At 40.7% G+C, this 24,682-nt stretch overlaps 1 protein-coding gene across 1 annotated transcript in view; it reads left to right on the top strand.

The window, feature by feature from the left end:
• Positions 1-1,773: 1,773 nt before the first annotated feature.
• egf (epidermal growth factor) overlaps positions 1,774-24,682 on the top strand; it is a 108,362-nt gene continuing 85,453 nt past the window's right edge. The window contains exon 1 of the mRNA XM_068007125.1: positions 1,774-2,252. Coding sequence (XP_067863226.1) covers positions 2,132-2,252 — 121 coding nt within the window. The 5' untranslated portion in view covers positions 1,774-2,131. The remainder of the gene's footprint in view (positions 2,253-24,682) is intronic.

Raw genomic sequence — 24,682 nt, 5'->3', positions numbered from 1 at the left:
GAGCCTATAAACTACTCCCATCAATGTTTTCTGCTCCTTGTTATTCCTTATCTCCATCCATACTGATTTTACATCCTGATTTTCTGAGCTAAGATCCTTTCTCACTACTGCCTTTATCTCATCTTTTATTATCAGGGCTACCCCACCCACCCCCTTTTCCATTTTGCCTATTTTTAAAAAAAAGTCAAGTACCCTGGAATATTTAGTTCCCAACCCTGGTCATCTTGCAACCATATATCAGTACTGGCTACTAGATCAAACTCATTTATCTGTATTTGTCCATTAATTCATCTATCTTGTTACGAATGCTTCATGCATTATAAAGTGGAACTATGATTTATTCACATACCTCTAAAAATTCTTTAAATAGGTTATTATCAGACTCCTAACCCAGTCTGTCTCGCCTGCCTCCAGAATATCCAGGGTCACAGACTTGATAGTAGTCCTATAAATCTGGCACTCAACTACGCAATACCTCATAAACATGGTCAGCCTTTTGGAGATGAGAAATATGAATGTGCCATCTGCTCAGTCTGCCCACAATCAAAGTGCTGTCCCTGTGGGATACCAGTAGTGCTGTTCCTGTGGGATACCAGTAGTGCTGTTCCTGTGGGATACCAGTAGTGCTGTTCCTGTGGGATACCAGTAGTGCTGTTCCTGTGGGATACCAGTAGTGCTGTTCCTGTGGGATACCAGTAGTGCTGTCCCTGTGGGATACCAGTAGTGCTGTCCCTGTGGGATACCAGTAGTGCTGTTCCTGTGGGATACCAGTAGTGCTGTTCCTGTGGGATACCAGTAGTGCTGTCCCTGTGGGATACCAGTAGTGCTGTCCCTGTGGGATACCAGTAGTGCTGTTCCTGTGGGATACCAGTAGTGCTGTTCCTGTGGGATACCAGTAGTGCTGTTCCTGTGGGATACCAGTAGTGCTGTTCCTGTGGGATACCAGTAGTGCTGTTCCTGTGGGATACCAGTAGTGCTGCTCTGCTTGTGTAATTCATTAATTACCACTGTATGTTATTATTTGAGTGAATCATAGTAGAATTGAAATGATAGCAGTTCCATTAGCAACAATGCCAACTATGGCATGGTGCTTCATTTTATGTTACATTCAATAGCTGATAGTGAATTTAAGATGGTTAAGGGGGAAGTGGGGGTGGGGTTCTGCTAATGCTCAAAAATTGTTTCAGCTTCCTTTCCAGGTTACAAATTTGATCAGAAAAGGTCAGAAAAAAGCCTCTTAACTCATAGTAAGCTATCAGGAATCGTGCTTAGCAGTGAAATCTGTTTAATTTAACGGGATCATTTAATCTGCATGCAAAGTGTAAAGTAAAGATATTATTTGACTTAAAAGAGCTTACAAAATACAATTTTTTTTAATACTGCATAAGAAAACAGTGGTGAACTACGTTTGACTCCGCTGCCCTTTTGAAAATCTGATATTTACTGTCGGTTCTGAGTGAGACAATCAAAAATATGATTATTCGCATTCAACATGCAAGCTACAGACTTGTACAGACAGGGAAAATATGAATTATGGCTCTCTGTTCTTTGGCTGACTTCTCTTTGGTATTGGTTTGCCCACATGTATATTTGAAAGAGGTCTAAGTCAACTGGTATTAAAAAAACAGAAAGGGGTGGGGTGAATCGAACTCTCGTGCTGCTGAGGGTGAGTGGAGGAGGGGAGCCCTTATAAATGTATGCAAACAAGTACTTTGGAGAGAGCAGAACACCTCATTCAGCAAAGAAAATGTTGCATTAAAAAGAGCACTGGGAGACAGCACTGCATTATTGTACTTTAAGTTACTTTTATCTGAAGACTTAATACTTGAGGGAAATTTTGTAATTACCAACTGATCTGGATTTTTTAAATGTGTCAAATCTGTCACAAGAGTGTCAGGCATTTCATACTTTACTTCCAAAAAGCTACAAAACCCTGCAAGGCATTCCAAGGGAGCTGCAGTTTGTAAAAGTATAGAACTCCACGATGGAAAAAAAAGAGAAATAGGAATTGTGAGAAAATGCTACAGACCATGTAGATTTATTCTAGAGTCACCCTTTATGCTTTTGCCCTGAAGATATGCTTAAAAAACAGTGAATTGTTCGCTGCAGTTAGTCAAAAACACTGGAGATTATGATACTGTTACCTCTTCTGTCAGTGGTCTTCAGTGCTGTTTTGACAAACCTATCTCTCTCTGTGGAGTGGAGATGTTTGGATGGTTACCGCTTAGCTGATGATAACTTCACGTGTGTTGGTAAGCTCACTTTTATTTTTACTTAGACATTTTAGAACATTTATATTAAGTAATGATTTCACGTCTTGTTTATCATAATGTACTTTACCTGAACTATTACATGTTTAAATAAGTATGTTTTTATTTATAATTCAATATGTATAAAAAGTGTATTGTTGGAATTTAATTTTTTATTATAGCTAACATGTTGCAAGGTTGGATTTTTATAGATATGCCATTTACAAACTTGAATTTATTCTCAATATAAAAACTTGCTTTAGTTATATATTATACATTCTTTCTAAATTTCAGTATTTCAAAGGATTTTTAAAAAACTTTGAGAAGAATCTTATGCAAATTTATAGGTGACTTAGTGCAGGACTGTTGTCCTTTTGTGGGATCTGCATAGTACTTAATGATTTATGATGTGATTTTTACTGTTAAATATAAAAGGATCCATTTAGTTTAATGACTAGATGACTGGGAGCAGACAGTGAATAACATCCCATAAGAGATCCCAAGGCACTATTCCCGGTATCCTGGCCAACATTTATTCCTCAGCCAACATCACTAAAACAGATTACCTGGTCATTATCTCATTACTGTTAGTGGGACCTTGCTGTGTGCAAATTGGCTGGCAAGTTTCCTTACACTACAACAGTAACTTCAATTCAAAATTACTTCATTGGCTGTAAAGCACTTTGGGACGTCTTGAGGTTGTGAAAGGTGCTATAAAAATTCAACTCTTTCTTTAAAATACTGTGAACTAGAGTGAAATGAAGCAAATTTTTCAGCTATTTGTATAATATAAATACACAAATACATATTGCTGTTTTTCTGGGGTTTCTACAGCTCTTCTGCCAAAGTTATAGCGGACAAGCGGGAGAGTTCCCTTGGAAATTCACCCTCAGAATAATAGCAGTGAAGCAGTACCTGTGCTGATTCTCTGAAAGAGCTATCCACTTAATCCCATTCCCCCACTCTTTCTCCATTTTTCTCCATTAAAGGCATTATATAAATGCAAGCTATTGCTGTTATACTATTTACTGTACAGTCATTTGCTATTTAGATAATTTGTTTATACCACTAAGTATAAGACAAATATAGGATATTGTCACGCTGATTGATTTATGATGAGGAGTGATGGCTTAATTGGAATATAAGCCACAAAATGGCATTGTGCCTGGTAAGTTACGAGCAATAGAGGTTCAACTGAGTCGAGCTGAGTTGACATGACTCATAAAGTGAGCTTATCTCAATCACGCACTGCTTAGGCATAACAGGGGCAATTTTCTGACTTTTCTGGTATAAACTGCATTATACCCATAATTCATAAACACTACAGGTGAAAGAGTGTTACCAAGGAATTTTCTTCAAGAGAATTCCTTTAGATGGAAACAGACATTTTTTTAAACCTTGATTTTCATTCTGAATTCATAAAATTCTGTATATTAGAATTGCTTCTAAATTCCAATGGCTGGGAAATTCTTCGGATTTTCAGCTACATTTCTGACAATAGTAACGCCAGTGGAGTGGGAGCAGCTCCGAGGAATTTCCCAGTCAATACTTCAAACATCTTTTAAAATACTTTGCATACATCTTAGTTCAAATTTATAGGTGACCCAATGCAGGACTGTGGGATCCGTTTGGCACTTGTATAATTGATTTTATATGTGGGAAAATTTTAGCTGGAACTGTCTCTGTCTGGTCCTTACTGTTGAGTTCAAGAACTTATTATGCTTTTATTTTCACTACAGTGAATGACTGTCATTGAGGATTCCGGAATTGTCAATTTTCAAAGGAATAATGTAAAATTGCATTTAAAGTAATTAAGAACGGATTTTAGCTGGGACAATTTAATGAATTCTAGCACAGCTTAAATTGCTGAACATTGAATGTAAATACAAGTGCTTGCAGGGCAGTAAAGGACTGAAAAGCAGACGAACATGAGCCATAGGGCAAGCTTCCCTGCCAGTAGCAGTAAACTGTGAGCAGTCTCAAGCATTCAGACTTCAGAGTGGTTAGTTAGCATAAACCTGTCAATGGTCCTTTCAGTGCTTCACGCAACAGTCAGATTTGTAATCCAGTTATGTATTATTATAACAAAGGGTTGTTCTATGGATTTTTAACATTATATTCTGCATATAACTTGCATGGTATCAATTAATCTTTGCAAACATTCTATTTCACTGCAATAAGTAATGTAACTTAGAATGAAGCTGAGAAATCAGTCAAATATTACTTATTTTTAATGTACAACAAGTTAGCTCCCCTTTTAATTCGTTGCTTCCATTATTTACTTTAGACTGACATTTCCCAAACTCGATCTTATCCAAAATTTATAAGAGCTTTTTTTCTCTGTTTTGTTCATATGCAAATGACATCTGATAGCAGGCTTTATTAGCTGGCTGTGCTGGCAAGCACAAACAAGCCAAACACAGATGCTTCAAACAACAATTCTCTCTTCACTGCCAAGCATCAGGAAACGTCATCTTGCATTCACTAACTTTCTCAGGCTTTAAAACGGTTAGAATATTAATCACAGCACCATTCAGAGAACATATATTGTGAACTGATGCAAATTCTTTGCTGATTTCAAATGCATAATCTCCTGGTGCACTCTAAAGATGTTATTGAGTCACCACAGAGATTTTTAGTCTTCCATTCAAAACAGTTTGTCAGGTTGCTTTAGATGGCTTTTGTTGGAGTTCAACTCTTTTTACAGTACAAGTGATTCTCTTTGGAGCAGACTGTTGCTAGGATAAACGAAAGCTGGATTACAGCTAAAGTTGGTGATTCATCCAATCCTTCCCCCACCCCCCTCCCCACATTGTAACAGGACTTTATTATTATTTGGATGTTCTGATTTCATATATCATTGATTAGTACAATAAATGCACCTGTACTTTTAAATATTTTATTTCATGAGTTTTATGTTTATCAAGGTGTCCATTCTGGGGAACACTTTCTATTTCAGTCTCCCAAACATCAAACACTCCCAGGTCAGGTATAGCACAACCAGACGCAGAGTAAAAGTACCCTCCACTCTGTCCCAACAATGTATCTCAATCCTAACCTCAGAAGAACATACTTTGTTGTAACAGTGTGACACACTTCCATTTCCAACACCAGCTACCTTTGTGGCTTCTCTGAGCAATGATTGCCAATTTAGTACCAAAGCTATAACCAAGATCTAAGAGGGTATATTTTCTAATCAGGTTCGCCAATAAACAGGTGTAATTCCATTGACCCGAGTGGGAAGTTGGGTGGAGAACTATAATGCCAGATCTCCACCTACTTTGCATATCAAGTGCATTTCTGACATGGAAAAGAATGAGGGCAGGAAGCTCCCATCCAAAACACCATAATATTTAAATGAAGGAAGGATGATGTCATTTTGTTGTGCATCCAATTTTCTGACTTCTAACAAGAATTATGAGGAGTGATCCTCACGTCCATATATAATGAGTTGAAAGGGAGTGAGCTGTAAACAGAAGTACGTTTTAAAGGGCCCAGTGAGAGGATTCAGTGATCAATTATCAGGGCATTTCTGCAGCATTTTTCTTGATTTTGTTTCCTTCTGCTGCTGGGCAGGATTCAGGAGCTTTGTGGCAGTTGGTCTGCTGCCGCCTATTTTTTGACAGCTCCATTAATGCCAGAATGGGCATTCCCCTATATCTAAGCTTTTCAGAGGACGAAGAGAGGGGTGGTGGACAATAGAGGGATGCCTGCAGATCAGGCTGCAGTAGAAGTGTTCTGTGCGCACCCACCTGTACCCTCGCACCTGCATCTATAGACAAAGGTGAGCCAGTACATAAGAACATAAGAAATAAGAGCAGGAGTAGGCCATACAGCCACTTGAGCCTTCTCCACCATTTAATAAGATCATGGTTGATCTTCTACCTCAAATCCACTTCCCACCCTATCCCCATATCCCTTCATTCCCATAGTGTCCAAATATCCATCGATCTCAGTCTTGAATATACTCAGCAACTTAGCATCCACAGCCCTCTGGGATAGAGAATTCCAAAGATTCATAACCCTCTCAGTGAAGAAATTTTTCCTCATCTCAGTCCTAAATGGCCGACCCCTTATCTTGAGACTATGACCTCTAGTTCTAGACTCTCCAGCCAGGGGAAACAGCCTCTCAGCATCTACCCCGTCAAGCCCTCTAAGAATCTTATACGTTTCAATGAGATCACCTCTCATTCTTCTAAACCCCAAAGAGTATAGGCCCATTCTACTCAATCTGTCCTCATAGGACAACCCTCTCATCCCAGGAATCAATCCAGTGAACCTTCGTTGCACCCCCTCTAGGGCAAGCATATCCTTCCTTAGATAAGGAGACAAAACGGTACATAGTACTCCAGGTATGTTCTCACCAGAGCCCTATATAATTGCAGCAAGATCTCCTTACTCTTGTACTCCAACTCCCTTGCAATAAAAGCTAACATACCATTTGCCTTCCTAATTGCTTGCTGTACCTGCATGTTAACTTTCTGTGATTCATGTGCAAGAACACCCAAATCATCCTGACTACCAACATTTCTTAGTCTCTCACCTTTTAAAAAATATTCTGCTTTTCTATCCTTCCTACCAAACTGGATAATTTCATTATTTCCCCACCTTCTCGCCCGCTCATTAACCTGTCTATATCCATTTGCAGCCTCTTTGCATCCTCCTAACAGCTTACTTTCCCACTTAGCTTTGTATCATCAGCAGACTTGGATACATTACATTCGGTCCCCTCATTCAAGTCATTGATGTATATTGTTAATAGCTGAGGCCCAAACACTGATCCTTGCAGCACCCCACTAGTTACAACCTAAAATGACCAGTTTATCCCTACTCTCTGTTTTCTGTACTTTAACCAATCCTCAATCCATGCTAATATATTACCCCCAATCCCATGAGCCCCTATCTTGTGTAACAACCTCTTGTGTGGCACCTTATCGAATGCCTTTTGAAAATCCAAATATACTACATCCACTGGTTCCCCCTTATCTACCCTGTTACACCCTAAAAAACTCGAATAGATTTGTCAAATAAGATTTCCCTTTCATAAAACCGTGTCTACTCAGCCTAATCATATTATGATTTTCTAAGTGCCCTCTTAGCACATCCTTAATAATAGATTCTAGCATTTTCCCTACTGCTGATGTCAGGTTAACTGGCCTATAGTTCCCTGTTTTCTCTCTCCCTCCTTTCTTGAGTAGCGGTGTTGCATTTGCTACCTTCCAATCCACGGGGACCGTTCTAGAATCTAGGAAATTCTACAAGATCAAAACCAATGCATCTACTATCTCTGCAGGCACCTCTTTTAAAACTCTAGGATGTAGGCCATCAGGTCCAGGGGATTTGTCAGCTTTTGGTCCCATTAATTTCTCCAGTACTTTTTCTTTACTAATCTTAAATGTGCACATGGATTAGTGCACATTGAGACTCCAATTGCCCAATCGGGATAGCAGACCAATGACACAAATACGATGTGTGAAAACCTGACTTAACTTCCTGCTGGATGGCTTTCCAGAAGCACTCCAATCATAATACATCAGGCTTTATGAGGTACTGCCTGAAAGGAGGCATTCCAGAAAGATCTAGAGCCAGCATTGACCACTTGCACAGAGATGCTACCATATCTGCAAGCCATGGCACACCTTCCTTCAACAACTATGGGAAACTGTCTTCACAGGCTCTTCGTCAGGAGAGAGCCAGATACAGAGCTTTGCTATCTGCTGCAAAGACATGTGGAGCTACCATGAAGCATAAGCCTTGGACGACCAGCGACAGTAGGTTAGCTGCAGTTTCAAACCTGCCTCCATGTCCTTCCAGGCATACTACAATGCTACTCTATGGGGATGGTTCCTTGAAATGGCAAACAGGGCCATGCTCCTTGCAACTATCATGTATAGCATCACCTCCTCTTCATCAGCCATTAAATGGAGTTGCATGCTGGGCTGCTCTGTCACTTGCCCATAGACCCTGTTTCGTTCTGCCACGTTGGTTTTCCTTTCACTTCATTTTTTTCTGTCACTTCTTACTCCTCTTCACTTCTGCCTTGACAATGGTTGGAAGCAGATTGAAATGCTTTGGATTTGTTTCTAGTCATTTGTGACTAAACTGCACCTATACCTGCCAGTCATCCTTGGCTCAGTTGGTAGCTCTCTCAGAAGGTTGTGAGTTCAAGCCCCAGTCCAGAGACTTGAGCACATTATCTAGGCTGACACTTTTGTGCAGTACTGAGGGAGTGCTACAATGTCGGAGGTGTCGTCCTGCAGATGGGACATCTGTCCTCTCAGGTGGACATAAACGATCCCATGGCACTATTCGAAGAAGAACAGAGGAAATCTCCCTGGCGTTCTAGCTTACATTTATCCCTCAACCAACATAATTAAAATAGATTATCTGGTCATTATCTCATTGCTGTTTGTGGGACCTTGCCGTGAGCAAATTGGCTGCCGCATATCCTACACTAAAAAATTGACTACACTTCAAAAGTACTTCATTGGCTGTAAAGTGCTTTGGGATGTCCTGAGTTCGTGAAAGGCATTATATAAACGTAAGTCTTTCTTTCTTTACCAGCAGATCTAGGCTATAATTTTATATTGTGCATTTTGTAAATATTGACATTGATTACTTAAGTCATTCTAAGCTGATTAAGAACCAGCACAGCCTACTTGCTACCAAAATGCCACCAACCAAAAGTGCATGTGCATTATATTCAGTGTGAACTAACTATATGATTTTATTACACAATTACCCCACCCCAAAACTGACATAATTTATCACTCCATATGAAAAAAGTAATTGAAACTTAAATCTTTTAAAGATTTGAATAATACAATCAGTATGATGGTAAAAAAAAGGAACTTTGAAATCATTTTCAGCCAGTATTAAATGTTTTGCCAGGAAATGTGGAGCTAAATATGTGACTTAAGTTGATAATGTCTAAATCAGGTAAGCTTTCTAAGCGCAGTGTCAGACAAGTTGGGGGTGAATGTGGGGGTTCTCCCACTCATCTGCCGTAATTTTTGTGGAAAAGCTGCAGAAACCCTAGAAAAAAATGGCTGTTTATTCTGTTTGTCCGGAGTTTCTACACTCTTCTGCCAAAGTTTCAGTGGACGAATGGGAGAACTCCCATCAGCCCAGATTATGTGAAAATTGGGTTAAGTTGCAGGTGCACCAAAGGAAGATGGTGTTATTTGAAGGTTGATGTCCCCCTTCTCTAAAAACACAGGTGAATTTGCATGGAAGGAGTTCCTCCACCGAGTTCAAGCAGTCACACAGGTCCCTTGTACCTGGCTGCAAATAGGAAGAAATTTATTGGTATTAAGAGCAAGATGAAAATGAGTGTTCTCCTCATTTTTATTCACATTTCTTGGTGGGGTCCATCAAGCACAGCACAAACTTAAGTTGAGAACTACCATACCCTCTAGGAGTTCCATTTAAAGCATTGTCCTTTTGCACACATTCTTTCATTGTGCCAAATCTGGATGGCACACTTTTCTTGCAGGTGGAAGTAGTGGCCAAGGAACAGCAAACATACTCAGGCTTCCAGCCCGAGATGCTCCCCAGCTGTTAGGGCTTTCTCAGTGGGATCGACAGCCATGAGTGCATTGATTAGCTCTAGTCTCCAAACAGCTACCTGTCCAGTATTCCTCCTTCAAATAATGTGGGCAGCATGGACTGCCACATAGTGAAGGCATCATGGCTGCTTCCTGGAAAATGTGCATAATGATGTTTCTTTTGTCAGATAGTACCTGAACACTAATTGAGTGCAGCCCATTTCTCTTCATGTAGGCTGTGGGGTTGATGATACTTTGCCACTCAGTGAGATCTCTCCACTCTGTCCAACTGATGTCCTTTTCCCCAAAATACTCATGAAGGTGTTTCCCCTTCCAAACATAAAGGCTAATGATGCGAAAGTGGGCACCTGATGCACTGAAACTCAATGGGCGCCTACTCCCTGTTTTATTGGGCGTCGAGGTCTGAGGCCCTCAATGTGGCTAGGGGGCTCAATGTAGCCTGATGCAGGCGAACTGAGGAGAAATTATGCACCGGGCTTAAAAGGGCCATGGAAATTATGTAAATTAGGGGGACTCCCCATATTGCAACTGGCAAAGGGACCTGAAGGGGAGGCCCCATAAAACAATAGAAATTTACCCCTTGATGGCCATCCCCGCTCCTGCTCTTTTTCTCCCTCTCCCCCTTTCTCTTTTCATTCTAACCACCATCTCCTTCCATCCCCTGGAAAACATCCCGGCACTCAATGGGGAGCCAACGGCCCTTTACTGGTTGCTAGCACTTGAAATTGAGGCCTGCCTCGCTGGCACTCCTACTGTGTCATGAGCAACATGGCAAGAGAGCCAGAAAATTATTCAAATGGAGTCGATTTCACATTATCGGGTGAGGTCAGCTTATTTGTGCGCAAGCACACAGAATGCGGGCACCCACAGCACTGCGCAGACAGCACATTATCGGCCCCACAATGATTGCCATTTGCTTGATACACGTATGCAGTGCAGGCTGCCTGGTGTGGCAGGTGTCTCCTGCAGTAGTTTGAAAAGGATCTTGAAAGTTTCATGCTGTGGTAATCTTCATTTCCATGGGAAGAGTTGTCACTGTTCCAGATGTTGCCTGTAGGTCATCTTACAGCAGATGTTACAACTCCGCAACATCCTCCCTTATGATGCAGAGGCAGCAAAAATAGATCTCCCGTGTCACGTCCAAGGGATTTACAGTACAAATTCTTCCATGAAGTCCCTTGAAAGCAAAAGAATAAAAGGCTGCAATCTAAATGCTAAGCTATTCTTTTGCAGATACAAGTTTTCTTATATTTCTTACCAATGTGGGAGTTGCGTTATGTGGAACTATATCCCTTGGAAGTTCCAAACTGACTCAAAGATCTGAACAGCTACAGCTCCTTAAATATTCCCAAAAACAGTTACTGAAACTTTCTGGACTTGAATAATTGTCGAGCGCCTTCAAAAATAACTGGTTGCTAAACAGATAATGGAAAAAATTCAGAAAAGACTTTGGCACATTTGACTGGCAGCTTGGAAGCTGTTGGTATCCCTACACTCCGGGGCCTACCACAGCAAAACTCTGCCCCTATCTCATCAGTATTCCCTGGCAGAGGCTGAGGAGCCTGCCTCATTTATTTAAATGATCCTGTGACCTGAAGTTCAGTAGGGGTCGGGGGGGCAACTCCATCGTGGGCGGAGGTGCACCCCAATTGGAAAATCTAGGCCCTTATGACGAGTGAGTGAATTAAAGGAACCTCGATAAAGCTAAAACAAGAAAACTGCTTCAGTTTTATCACAATAACAGTAAACATAATTCAAGGCTGCAGTTGCAGATTCTGACATAGTACAAGGCAGATGATCTTTTTCTAATAGAACAAAGTAAAGCTGTTTTATTTGCAAAACTAATGAGAGCAGGTATGGAACAAACAGGGTTAAATTCAAAATTAGTGAGAACCTCTGTACATATAACAATAAATGAGTTTCTGAGGGTGTTGACAATTCAACTCTTAAGCGCAAGCGACTAATATCCATGGTGAGAAAAATGCTTGGGGCATTCTGCAAGATGCTATAAATGAACATTTAAAGAGCGCAAGTATCATAGGCAGTAGTCTGAATGGTTTAGAAATAATTGATCGTGCCTTTGAGAAGGTAACTAAGCTAGTGGACAAAAGTCTTTTGAAATTTGCTCTTGCCATGTGGGTGACACTGGTAAGCTCGTATTTATTGCCCATTCCTAGTTGCCCTGAGGGCATTAAGAGTTAACCACATAGTGTGGGACTGGAGTCAGATGTAGGCCAGACTGGGTAAGGGTGTCAGGTTTCCTTCCCTGAAGGGTGTTTGTGAACTAGTTGGGTTTTTATAACAATTCAGTAGCTTTCATGGTGTTTTTCTGGTGCTAGCCCACAAATGACCAAATTTATAAAATTATATGCACTCACAACTTCTCGATTGCTAATCCAGTACCATAAACACCATTACCCTTTAAAGTAATTTAGTAGATATAATTCACTTAGATTTTGAAAAGGTGTTTGACAAAGTTCATCACCTTTGACTCACAGGGAAGGTTATGGAATAGAAGACAAGTTATTTATATAGTTTGAGAATTAATTTAGCAACAGAGGACAGAGGGTGGAGATAAAGGGAAAATGCCCTCTCTGCGAAAAAGTAACCAGTGGTATTTCAAAGGGATCTGTTGTAGGTTCTCTTTTGTTCATAATATTTATGAATGATATGGAACAGGGTGCCTGTAGGTAGTATTCTTAAATTTGCTGATGATACAAAACTATTTGGGCAGAGACTGAGCAGCAGAGAGATTTATGGTTGCATATAGTGACACCACTATTCCTGGCCAGAATGGAGAAGATTGGGTTCATCAGGCCTAGAGACCACACTGCTTAAATGACTGGGATTGATTTTACACACACAATTTGTATTATGTAACTATCCTCCACTCATTGCGCAGTACTGAAACGGCCCTTATCAAAGTCACAAATGACATCCTACGTGACTGTGACCGTGGTAAACTATCCCCCCTCATTCTTTTCGACTTGTCTGCAGCCTTTGACACTGTTGACCACACCATCCTCCTCCTCCGTCATTCAGCTGGGCGGGACTACGCTCGCCTGGTTCCATTCTTATCTGTCCAGTCATAGCCAGTGAATCACCTGCAATGGATTCTCTTCCCATTCCTGCACCATTACCTCTGGAGTCCCCACAGGATCTATCCCAAGCCCCCTCTTATTTCTCATCTACATGCTATCCCTCGGCTTCATCATCCGAAAACACAACGTCAGGTATGCTGACGACGCCCAGCTCTACCTCGCCACCACCTCTCTCGACCCCTCTGCTGTCCCTGATTTGTCACTCTGCTAATTCCTCCAACTAATTATTGGGGAGACTGAAGCCATTGTCTTCAGTCCCCGCCACAAACTCCATTCCCTAGCCACCGACTCCATCTCTCCCCCTGGCCACTGTCTGAGGCTGAACCAGACCATTCACAACCTTGGTATTCTATTTGATCCTAAGATGAGCTTTCGACCACATATCCGTTCCATCCTTTGCCCATCTCTGCCCCGCCTTAGCTTATCTGCTGCTGAAACCCTCATCCATGCATTTGTTACCTCTAGACTTGACTATTCCAATGCTCTCCTGGCTGGCCTCCCATTTTCTGCCCTCCATAAACTTGAGCTCATCCAAAGCTCTGCTGCCCGTATCCTAACTCGCCCTGTTTACCCGTCACCCCCATGTTTGCTGACCTACATTGGCTCCCGGTCTGGGAAGGCCTTGATTTTAAAATTCACATCCTTGTTTTCAAATCCCTCGATGGCCTCGCCCCTCCCTATCTCTGTACCCTCCTCCAGCCTTACAACCCTCCAAGATCTCTGCCCTCCTCCAATTCTTGCCTCTTGCGCATCCTTGATTGTAATCGCTCCACCATTGGTGGCCGTGCCTTCAGCTGCCTAGGCCCTAAGCTCTGTAATTCCCTCCCTAAACCTTTCTGGCTCTCCTCCTCTCTCCTTATTTAAGACACTCCTTAAAGCCCACCTATTTGACCAAGATTTTGGTCACATGTCCTAATATCTCCTTATGTGGCTCAGTGTCCAATTTTGTTTGGTAACATCCCTGTGAAGTGCCCTGGGATGTTTTGCTATGTTAAAGGCGCTAAATGCAAGTTGTTGTTGTTGTTGTTTGCTGGAGTAATCACCATGCTTTTATCAGGAGATGTTGCTGCAGTTTCGGTCATGAGTTCTGTTTGCTGCAGTTTGTAGAGACTCTTTTTAAATAGACTCAGTAAATTGACATTGTTTGCTATAAGTCCCACCCTGCTTCCAACTCATTGGCTGACACAGTGGTGTCAATAGACACTGGAGATTTATTATGCTTGGGAGACTTGGACTACTTATGTAGGTGAGCTGAGATGTGGCAAATGGATCGAAACTTTGATAAATGTAAGATAGGAACAGGTAATAATAAACATGTATAAAATGAAAAGCTCTCCACTGGCAAAGGGTGAAAAGGAAAATGATTTGGAAGTGATCATTATTCAAACCTTGAAAGCATCAGTATGAAGCAGTTCTCAAAAAGGCTAAACAGGGTACATTAAGAGGGCATGGGATTACAAGTCAGAACAAGTCATAAAGACATGGTACAGGTCAATAATGAGGATATAATTCTTATGCGTGGCATTCAGTTTTGGTGACCCTACCTCAAAAAATGTGGATGCATTGCAAAGGGTGCAGAGAAAAGTGGCCAGGATGATTCCAAGCCTTAAGATATTAAATTATGAAAATAGCGCAAGTGACTAAACATATTTTTGCTGGGAAAAAGAGGACTGAGAGTATACATGTTACAGGTCTTCAAAATATTCTAATGCAACGATAAGGTTGAGGTAAACTAACTATTGAACTTGGACAATGGGCATGGGATTAAAGAACAAAAGTACAACATTCACAAGCCTTGAGCAAGGGTAAAGATTAGAAAAAAGTTTCTACCCCACTTCCCACAGGATAGTAGATATGTAGCATTGAATCCCAGAGAAGATGATTTATTCATGGTCACTTGATACCTTTAAAAAGGAGCTGGATTGATATCAATTGAGTAAGGAGATTAATATTAATAGCGTTGTATGATTTCTTTTTCAGGGAAGTTAGGAGAAGGAACTTAGTGTTCGTTAGAGTAGGGGACCCACAGGTGGTGTTGGCATGGAGAGAGTCTGGGGAAATTCACGATGGGACAATCATACATGGACTCTGGATAGAGTCAGCTTCTTGGGCCAAAAAGTTTTTTTCTCCCTTGGACCTACTTTATGTTCTTGCCTTTAGTTCTTTTCCTTTGTCATTCTATCTGTAGTAAAACGTGTTGTACCTCAAAGCAGGTTTTTGCAACCTACATACTGGGGATGTGACTTATATATCAATGCAAATTATTTTTCAGCTGCTTGGCATAAAAGGTGCAACCAATATGTTAAAATTAATGGTATCTGTAGGCTAGCAATTATTGTCAGTGATGTTATTGCATGAACACTTAATGCATTCATATCAAATTCCTCTTTGCTATTTTTACGGAGACTTTATACTGCTTATTTATTTAACATTTAATAATGGTAATGTTCAATGAAAAGTTCTAATTATCATGATTTAACTGCTTTAAAGATCAAGATTGCACACTATTATCATTGATTACTCACTGGATGGAATGTCTTGGTGTAGCAGGATGCTCCGTCTTGGGGGAAATAAGGGAAGAAAACAAATAATTTTCCTCAACACAAATGCTTAAATACATTAAACAGGTAATCTAGGCTACATTCGCAGTGTTGATTGAGACGTGTATAGCTCAGATTATCATGTCCTCCCAGCTAAAAAATACTTCTGGGAGAAAGCAAGAGACACCAGTAAAGGGCAATGAATAATATTTCAAATTGAAAAGGAAATTGAATGTTTTTTGCTTGCAGCAAGTATTTGAACTTCTTGATGTGAATGTCAGGTTTGCAAAAATGTCATGATCTGGTTCGAGGTATCTGTCATGATCTGGTTCGAGGTATCTGTCATGATCTGGTTCGAGGTATCTGTCATGATCTGGTTAGAGGTATCTGTCATGATCTGGTTAGAGGTATCTGTCATGATCTGGTTCGAGGTATCTGTCATGATCTGGTTAGAGGTATCTGTCATGATCTGGTTAGAGGTATCTGTCATGATCTGGTTAGAGGTATCTGTCATGATCTGGTTAGAGGTATCTGTCATGCCACATACAATTCTGTTCAGCTCTAGAGGAATGCTTCTTTCATGCTCTGTAATTATCTCTTCATATAACATGACATTTTACAAGCAAAAACCTGTACTCTCTTGTTTTTCAATGCTATGTTGCTCTTTACTCTCGATTACACAAGGGAAAAATTAGGTCACGGTGAAATTGGTATCGACAGTGTGACTGTCTTATTCTGTACCGAAAAATCCCGTGTATACTCATTGAAACCGGAGGATTGGAGATTTTAATTTTGATTTTTTTTAAAGAATGTTTGAGGATAAGCCTTAGAGTGACATTATCCTTGAGTATTCAGTAAGAAAATACAATCAAGTATTCTTTTAAAATGTATTCAAAAATTCAAAATAAAAAGTAACATATAAAATATTAAAAACATTTACTATTCCCTTTCAGTTAAAGCTTACATTTTTGTACTGTTTCCAAGGCTGGATTCAGGTTCAGACTTCTAATAGCTCCCACTGAAAGCAATGTCAGTGTCCATCAAACTTTGAGAGATGTTAAAAGGAATGCCACTGTATGTACACTTTCATTGCCAGAAACTGGACTTTTGACTGAATACCAATATTTTTTCCACTTCTAGCAGTGTTTTGAATGCAGAGAAATAACTATAAAGATAACATTACTGTGAATGTCTCAGTGGCGGACAGGTGCTCTATTGCTTTGACAGGAACAGCGGGGAGGCTAAAGTTGACCAAACAAATGTCATCTCTCGCTAATTAGCCTCAAAAGTGGTACAACAATTCTGGCTTTAAGCAGGAGGCCGACCATCACAATGTAAACATTTTAAATGTTTATTTTTACCTCTAAATAAGTTTACAATATATCTGGCTATCTTTTGAAGTAATATTCAAGGATATGGTAGTTGTAGGGACTTATCCTGGAATACTCCTTTAACAAGAACTAATGGAAATAAGTAACTGAAAGGTGTTCATATATTAGGGGTTTAAAATAGCAATGAATGTTTGACATTCTGTTTTGGTGCAAGAACAATGTTATTGATCTGGTAAAACTCCCCATTCATCATAAATAAGCTAAAAAGTTTAAAATATAGGGGTAGAGTTTCCGTTAGCATTACGGTCAGATTCCAGCGCAATCCGGAGGTGGAATCGGCCGAACCAGCGCAAAAGATCGGGGAATTTGAAACATGAGTTACGCCCAAAACCACTTACGCTCGTGATTTCCATGATCTTTTAATCTGGTTCAAGATTCAGTTTGCCCGAAACAGGCCCCGCCCACAGAACTGACCACGCCCCCAGGTCAAAATTGTGGGATTCTGCCAATTGTGCTGATTCAGGAAGGCTCTTCAAATTGTACGCATTTTCTTAGGTGAGCAGGCACGTTTTAAAAATCTTTCATATCAAAAATATTTAACTTACCAAGAAACTGACTAGTGTACCATCAGTGAAACTAGTAAATGGTTCAGTATGGTTCTTTTAAGTCATTTTCAGTGATTTTAAATCAGATTACTGACAGGTGGAGAACAGGACACCCTTACTAAAAATGCTTATTTTTTGTGATAAACCCATTTTCAGCTATATTAATAAAACTGCACCAGGTTATCACTCTTAACAACATCAAGGAATACTTTTTAATGGAAAGAAGAAATAAAAGTAATGATTATGTTCTATTAGACTGCTCGATTGTGCTGGTTCATGGAAGATTTTACATTTGTGATTATGCAAATGAATTTTAGCGGACTCTTAAACTGTAACCTAACCAGCGCAATTTTGAGCGCATTTTGCGCCCAATTTCCCGATTGGCCCAAAGCAGTGGCTCTGCCCCATAATGTTTATAGATTTTTTGAATTATTGCAAACGTAAGTAACAGCAAATATAAAGGTATTATTATCTGATACTTACTTAAAAGACACCAACTCTACTTCTGAGTCACAGCAGTGAAGATATTTGACAGATGAGCAATGGACAAGAAAATTGTTTTTCATGAACTAATTTTCTTGCTACAGCAACAATAAAGAAAGGGTAAGCCACAGAATGTGAACAGTGACAGTGAGATGATTCAGGTGTACTGTAGGCACTGCTAATAACTACCAACAGATGTAGACAGAACCTGTACACACTTAGCAGTGATTCAATGTATTTGTCTTTGCAGCTTTCTAGTTTTATGATAATATTTACTTGATCTGTCTTGGTATGTGTTGCATTTCTGATACTGAAATCAGATAACAGCGCGTCATCAAGGAGAAAGGCTGAGTCTGAAATCTGTGACTCAGACAAGGTTGTGAAATGGAGTGGAGATTTATGACAACCGTTACCTCCTGCAGAGGAGGCTAGTTGAAGTACAGCTGCTGACACCGATTACACCTGGTGTCTGGTGGAGTAAGGCTCTTATGAAATCACAAACTGTTCAGCCACATTGCCTAGAATTACTGCCAACGGTATCAGTGAACCAATGCTTAACATGCTTGTATGACTTTCCTTAGTCTGCTAATTTAACAAAGGTGTTAATCCATGAGTGTTCAACTGTAATCATGGTGAACAGTAATTTCTAGGCTACATTGGCCCATAATTTGCTGTGACAGGCCATCTAATGGCATCTACCCTTGCACATTTAGTTTTAAAAAATTTTTGCATGGCAAGTTGCTGAAAGTGCGAGCTGATAACATTGCAGTGAGAGAAACAGGGCATCTGGGACCTGAGTGAACAGGGCAAGCAACAGGGTATCTCCTTAACCAATCAGATTGAAGGATTGTGAAGTTAACAGCGCAAGGACTGAGAAGGAAGTGTGAATTAGAGCGGGTGAATTCAATGTCAAATCAGGTACAGAAAGAGAAATAAAGAGAAGGAAAGAAAGATTGGATTAAGAGAGAGAGAAAAAAGAGACAGAAATTGAAAAATTGAAAATTTTACAATTTTAAAATCTCCAACAGCAATTAAAACCTGGAGGAATGAAACTCCACACTTGTAATAATTAATTTTTAGTGCCAGAGAGCTTGACTGGCAGTAATTAACAATTATCACATCGTTGTAAGGGTACATAGACTGAAATGGACAAGACTTAACTTTCTGTGGCGAGTTTAGTTCGTATCTACCGCGCAAATACAGCAACTTCACGGCATTCAATGCATTTCAACGGTGAGGCAGATTGCGAACCTAATAGCAGAGCAGCGCAGCTCGGACACCAATGTTTGGATATCTGCATTTAACCTCGCATCTGCCCCTCACCTGAAGTTGCTGTGCCATTTGCACATAAATAGCGGTGAGCGCCATTAACCTCACCATTATTTTGATAGCAAATTCTGGCCCAATGTTTATAAAGATGAAAAAAGACACCTTACTTGCCATATAAGCTCTTTTAAGACATACACACTGTACACACATACACATATGCACAGACTCATGTTGGAACAGTTGTAGTCCTTACCAGATGTACCTGCAACTACATTTGTAATATTGTGCATCATAGGACTAATTTTACAAATGCACACTCTCAGCCAGAAGCCTCACTTATGGGGAGCGTGCATTTATAAAATAAGTTCTCCTATCTCACCAAAGAAAAATATCTGTACAACAGCAACAACTTGAATTTATATAGCATCTTTAAGGTAGGAAAATGTCCGAAGGCACTTCACAGGAGCGTAATCAGACATAAATTGACACCAAACCAAAGAAGGAGATATTAGGACAGGTGGTCAAAGAGGTAGGTTTTAAGGAGGGTCTTAAAGGAGGCGAGAGAGGTTGAGTGATGGAGAAATTTGGGGAGGGAATTCCAGAATTTAGGGCCTCGACGGCTGAAGGCACAGCCGGCAATGGTGGGGCAAAGGGACACAGCAGATTTTGGATGAGCTCAAGTTTGTGGAGGGTGGAGGATGGGAGGCCGGCCAGGAGAGCATTGGAATAGTCTTTTGTTTTGTTTGCCTTTTATTTTAAATGGTGCAACCCAAGTTATCTCTGTGATCAGAATTCACAAGTGAAAATTCAGTGCTTTTGTCATAATGGAGCATTTGTTTAATTGTAGACAGAAGCAGTCTGGTTTTAAATCACGAGTAATTCCTAATTGTTAATGGTTATAATTGCTCAAGTTCAAACACGTAGTTGGAGAAAAGTAAGTGGTGTACCGTCACTTAGAGCCCAGAGATAGGAAATGAAGGATTCATCTCCCCAGCTCCTGTTGACGGTTGTAAGTGAAATCAGTTGTTGCAGCTTTATTTAGTCATTAGCAGCCTTTCATGGGTATGATTTTATTCCTTGTAACTGCGTGTAAAGAACTCACTGAAATGTCCATATCATATTTGCTGAAATCCAGGTTTTTCTGGGTAGACAGTCACACAGCAAAATGAAGCTTTGATGCGTAATCATCCCAGAAGTCAGTAAAAGTTATATTTAAAGATTCAGCACCTTCTCCATCTGAAGCAGGCTTTCACTATATTTATAACTTTTCACTATATTTATCGATGACTTGGCTGAAGGAACAGAGAGTCATATATCTAAGTTTGCTGATGACACTGAGTTAGGTGGTACAATAGATGGGAGCAGAAAGTTGCAAAGGGACATTGATAGATTAAGAGAGTAGGCAAAACTGGCAGATGGAGTTCAATGTAGGAAAGTGTGAGATTATACATTTTGGAACTAAGATAAGAAGATTTTCTAAATGGCGAGAAGCTAGGAACTCTGGAAGAGCAGAGAGATTAGGGGTCCAAGTACAGAAATCATTAAAAGCTAGTGGACAGGTACAAAAAATAATTAAAAAGGCTAATGGAAAGTTGGCCTTTATCTCAAGAGGGCTGGAATACAAAGAGGTGGAAGTTATGTTACAGCTGTACAAAGCTCTAGTTAGACCTCATCTGGAGTACTGCATTCAGTTCTGGGCACTGAACCACCGGAAGGATATATTGGCCTTGGAGAGGGTGCTGTGCAAATTCATCAGAATGATACCAGGGCTAAAAGGGTTAAATTATAAGGGCAGGTTGCAAAGACTAGGCTTGTATTCCCTTGAGCATAGAAGATTAAGGGGTTATCTAATTGAGGTGCATTTCCTCTGGTGGGAGAGTTCAGAACAAAGGGGCATAACCTTAAAATTAGAGTTAGGCCATTTAGGGGTGATGTCAGAAAGCACTTCTTCACACAAAGGTTAGTGGAAATCTGGAACTCTCTCCCCAAAAAGCTGTTGAGGCTAGGTCAATTGCTACTTTCAAAACTAAGATTGATAGATTTTTGTTAGGCAAGGGTATTAAGGGTTATGGAACCAAGGCGGGTAGATGGAGTTAAGATACAGATCAGTCATGACCTAATTCAATGGCGGAACACCCTCAAGGGGCTGAATGGCCTACTCCTGTTCCTATGAGGCATCAGATTTTAAGCATCTCATCAGTGATATTGAGATGATTTACATGACATCAGTGAAAAAGTTGATGAATTTTAAAATTTGATCTTTACTACCATTGTATCCATACAGAAATCTCAAAAAGTTGACAAAGTTAAATAAAAACTTGAACACAATTTTTTGATGTTTGTCTTGAAATACATCAACGTTTTTGATTTTATAATACATACATGAATGAAATTTCTAGCATTTTTTGCTTCTGTACGTGGTCAGCAGTCTGTCGAAATATAAAAGAATTCTATTAATATTAATAAATGGGAATTTTTGCTTCCCTTTAGGATATTTTAATAGACATCAACATCCATAATGAAATATTTAGGTTTTAAAAATCTAAACTTGGTGTAACATAATTATAAGTTTTTGATTTACATCATTGTTTTTATTTTTGTCAAACTTGGTGGTGTCCCCACACTATTAAATAAAATCGGGAATAAAAAAAAAACAGTATCAGTAATGGTGGCCATGAAACTACCGGATTGTCGTAAAAACTGATCTGGTTCACTAATGCCCTTTAGGGAAAGAAACCTGCCGTCCTTACCTGGTCTGGCCTATATGTGACTCCAGACCCACAGCAATGTGGTTGATTCTTAATCGCCCTCTGAAATGGCCTAGTGGCTCGTCACCATCTTCTCAAAGGCAATTAGGGATGGACAATAAATGCCAACGATGCCCACATCCTATGAACGAATGAAAAAAAACTTGGGCCTTGCCCTTTCACCTTGACTGCTCAATACAACCAGTGTTTTCCTTCTGTTGGAGTATGAATGGAGTGTGTCAAAGAATGAACTGATTGTTCCACCTCTGCCCCAGTTTTAAAACATTGATGTTTCTTTGGCAGATGCCACCAATACTCTGATGGAGAATCCATTGATACACATCCATGCTAAATAAATAGTTTGATGTAATATCATAAAGAGGGATGTATATCTCCTATAGCGTATGCTAGGCATGCATGAGTCACAGTGGTTAGCTGCAGCTAGGTTATTTGAAGTCATATGTCAGACATTTAGACAATTGCTTCCACTTGTAGTTTTGTTAGAGCTGTAGAATACTCCTGAGGTATAAATAAGTGGCATTTATAAATGTATAAAAGAGAAGCAATTCTCAGGGTAGTGCTGTTTACGGAAAATAAAACTCCCTGGAGGTTAGTAAAATTAATTTGTGAATTAGAGTTGGACCATGTATTCAGTGTAGCAGTAATTTTCTTTGAGGAGTCATTGTGTTCTTTTAATTCATTATTGGGATTTGGGTGTCACTAACAAGGCCAGCATTTATTGCCCATCCCTAGTTGCCCTTGAGAAGGTGGTGGTGAGCCTTCTGTTTGAATTGCTGCAGTCTGTGTGGTGAAGACCCTCCCACAGTGCTGTTAGATAGGGAGTTCCAGGATTTTAACCTAGCGACAATGAAGGAACAGCGATATATGACCAAGACAGGATGTCGTGTGACGTGGGGAGGAACTTGGAGGTGATGGTGTTGTTCCCATGCGCCTGCCGCCCTCGTCCTGCTAGGTGGTAGAGGTCGCGGGTTTGGGAGGTGCAGTCAAAGATGCCTTGGCGAGTTGCTGCAGTGCCTCCTGTAGATGGTACACAATGCAGCCACGGGCCACCAATGGTGGAGAGAGTGGATGTTTAAGGAGATTGATGGGGTGCCGATCAAGCAGACTGCTTTGACCTGGATGGTGTCGAGCTTCTTGAGTGTTGCTGCAGCTGCACTCATCCAGGCAAGTGGAGAGCATTCCATCACACTCTTGACTTGTGCCTTGAAGATGTTGGAGAGTCTTTGAGAAGTCAGGAGGTGAGTCACTTGCTGCACAATACTTAGTCCCTGATCTGCTCCAGTAGCCAGGACCCTAAAATTCCTTCTGAGTGCAAACAGTTTAACACACAGACCCCAGAAATTTTAATTGAAAGAAATCTCAATATGAATGAGAAGAAGTAACTGAAAATGTATAGATCACTTGCTTCCTTTTTTTCCTCATACTCTAATTACAAAGAATAGACATAATTGTTTAAAAAAATTAAATGTTGGTTCAAATAAATGTTATTTGCTGAAACTTGAAGGATGTATTTTACAAAAATAACAAACAACTTGTATTTATATAGTGCCCTATCACATCTCTGAGAAATGTCTCCAAATGCTTTATATAATGAATTACTTTGAAGTGATTGTTGTTTTGCAAGCAAAATAAGCATGTCTAATGCCTCTGTTAAAATAATGGAAGAAGGAATTTCATACTTGTATGCTGATATTCACACAGCATAAAAACTTCAGTCCATTAGATCGTTGGAATATTGGCATTTGAGCTTTTGTTCAATTAGCCCACAGTTCAAATTTGAGAGCTCGGTAAACCAAAGAATGATGAACAGGATGGAGGAGACATGAAGAAAAAAGGAAGATTGGTAGAGAGGCAAAGGGCTCAATTTTAAAATCAAATTGCGGGTGTGTTGGGGGCAGGAGGGCCGCGAAAATCCCGAGCGGGTTCGGAAGCCGGCTCCAACCCGCCGACTTCCGGGGTTGCCACAGATGCACCTGTGTGCGCACCTGGTGAAACCAGGCATGAAGGGCTGGATCAGGCAAAAATAAACTGAATAAATTAAATAAAAAACCATTGCACAAAGTTAAATACAAAATAAACCTACCTTTTCACCCTGCTCCGATGTCCGTGCCTCCCTCTCCAATGTCTCTCTCAGCCCCCAATATCCCTCTCCGATCTCCCCCTCTCCCCCCCTGATCTCCCCCTCTCCCCCCGATCTCCCCCTCTCTCCCCCCCCGATCTCCCCCTCTCCCCCCTCTGATCTCCCCCTCTCCCCCCGATCTCCCCCTCTCTCCCCGATCTCCCCCTCTCTCCCCCCCCGATCTCCCCCTCTCCCCCCTCTGATCTGCCCCCCAATCTCCCCCTCTCCCCCCTGATCTTCCCCTCTCCCCCCACCCCGATCTTCAGCACCCTCCACTCTCTGTTCCAGCACCAGATGATGTCTCGCTCTCTCTCTTTCTCTTCCCCCCCCCACCACCTTGCGTTGCAGCTCCTGTCGGCAGCCAGCCTGTCAATCAGGGGCTGCCAGGCACGAAACCCAGAAACAACTTTAATCGCCATCAATTAAATCACGATCGCGTCGGAAACGATAAGTTTTTTTTAATTCGGGTTTGCCGCACGTATCTTCACCCCCCCCACACTGCTGCCAACCTGGCTGGGAGGCAGATGGGTGAGGAACATGACTGATTGTCATCTATGGGTTTGGGGAATACATAGCAACATTTAAATGTATTCCTAAAAATATTAAAATGTGTGGAGTGAGAAAAGACTATGTGGCCCATTAAGTCTGC

This window comes from Heptranchias perlo, chromosome 1 (genome assembly GCF_035084215.1).
Source record: "Heptranchias perlo isolate sHepPer1 chromosome 1, sHepPer1.hap1, whole genome shotgun sequence".
Taxonomy (NCBI): Eukaryota; Metazoa; Chordata; class Chondrichthyes; order Hexanchiformes; family Hexanchidae; genus Heptranchias; species Heptranchias perlo.
This window is presented reverse-complemented; position numbering and strand designations above follow the sequence as displayed.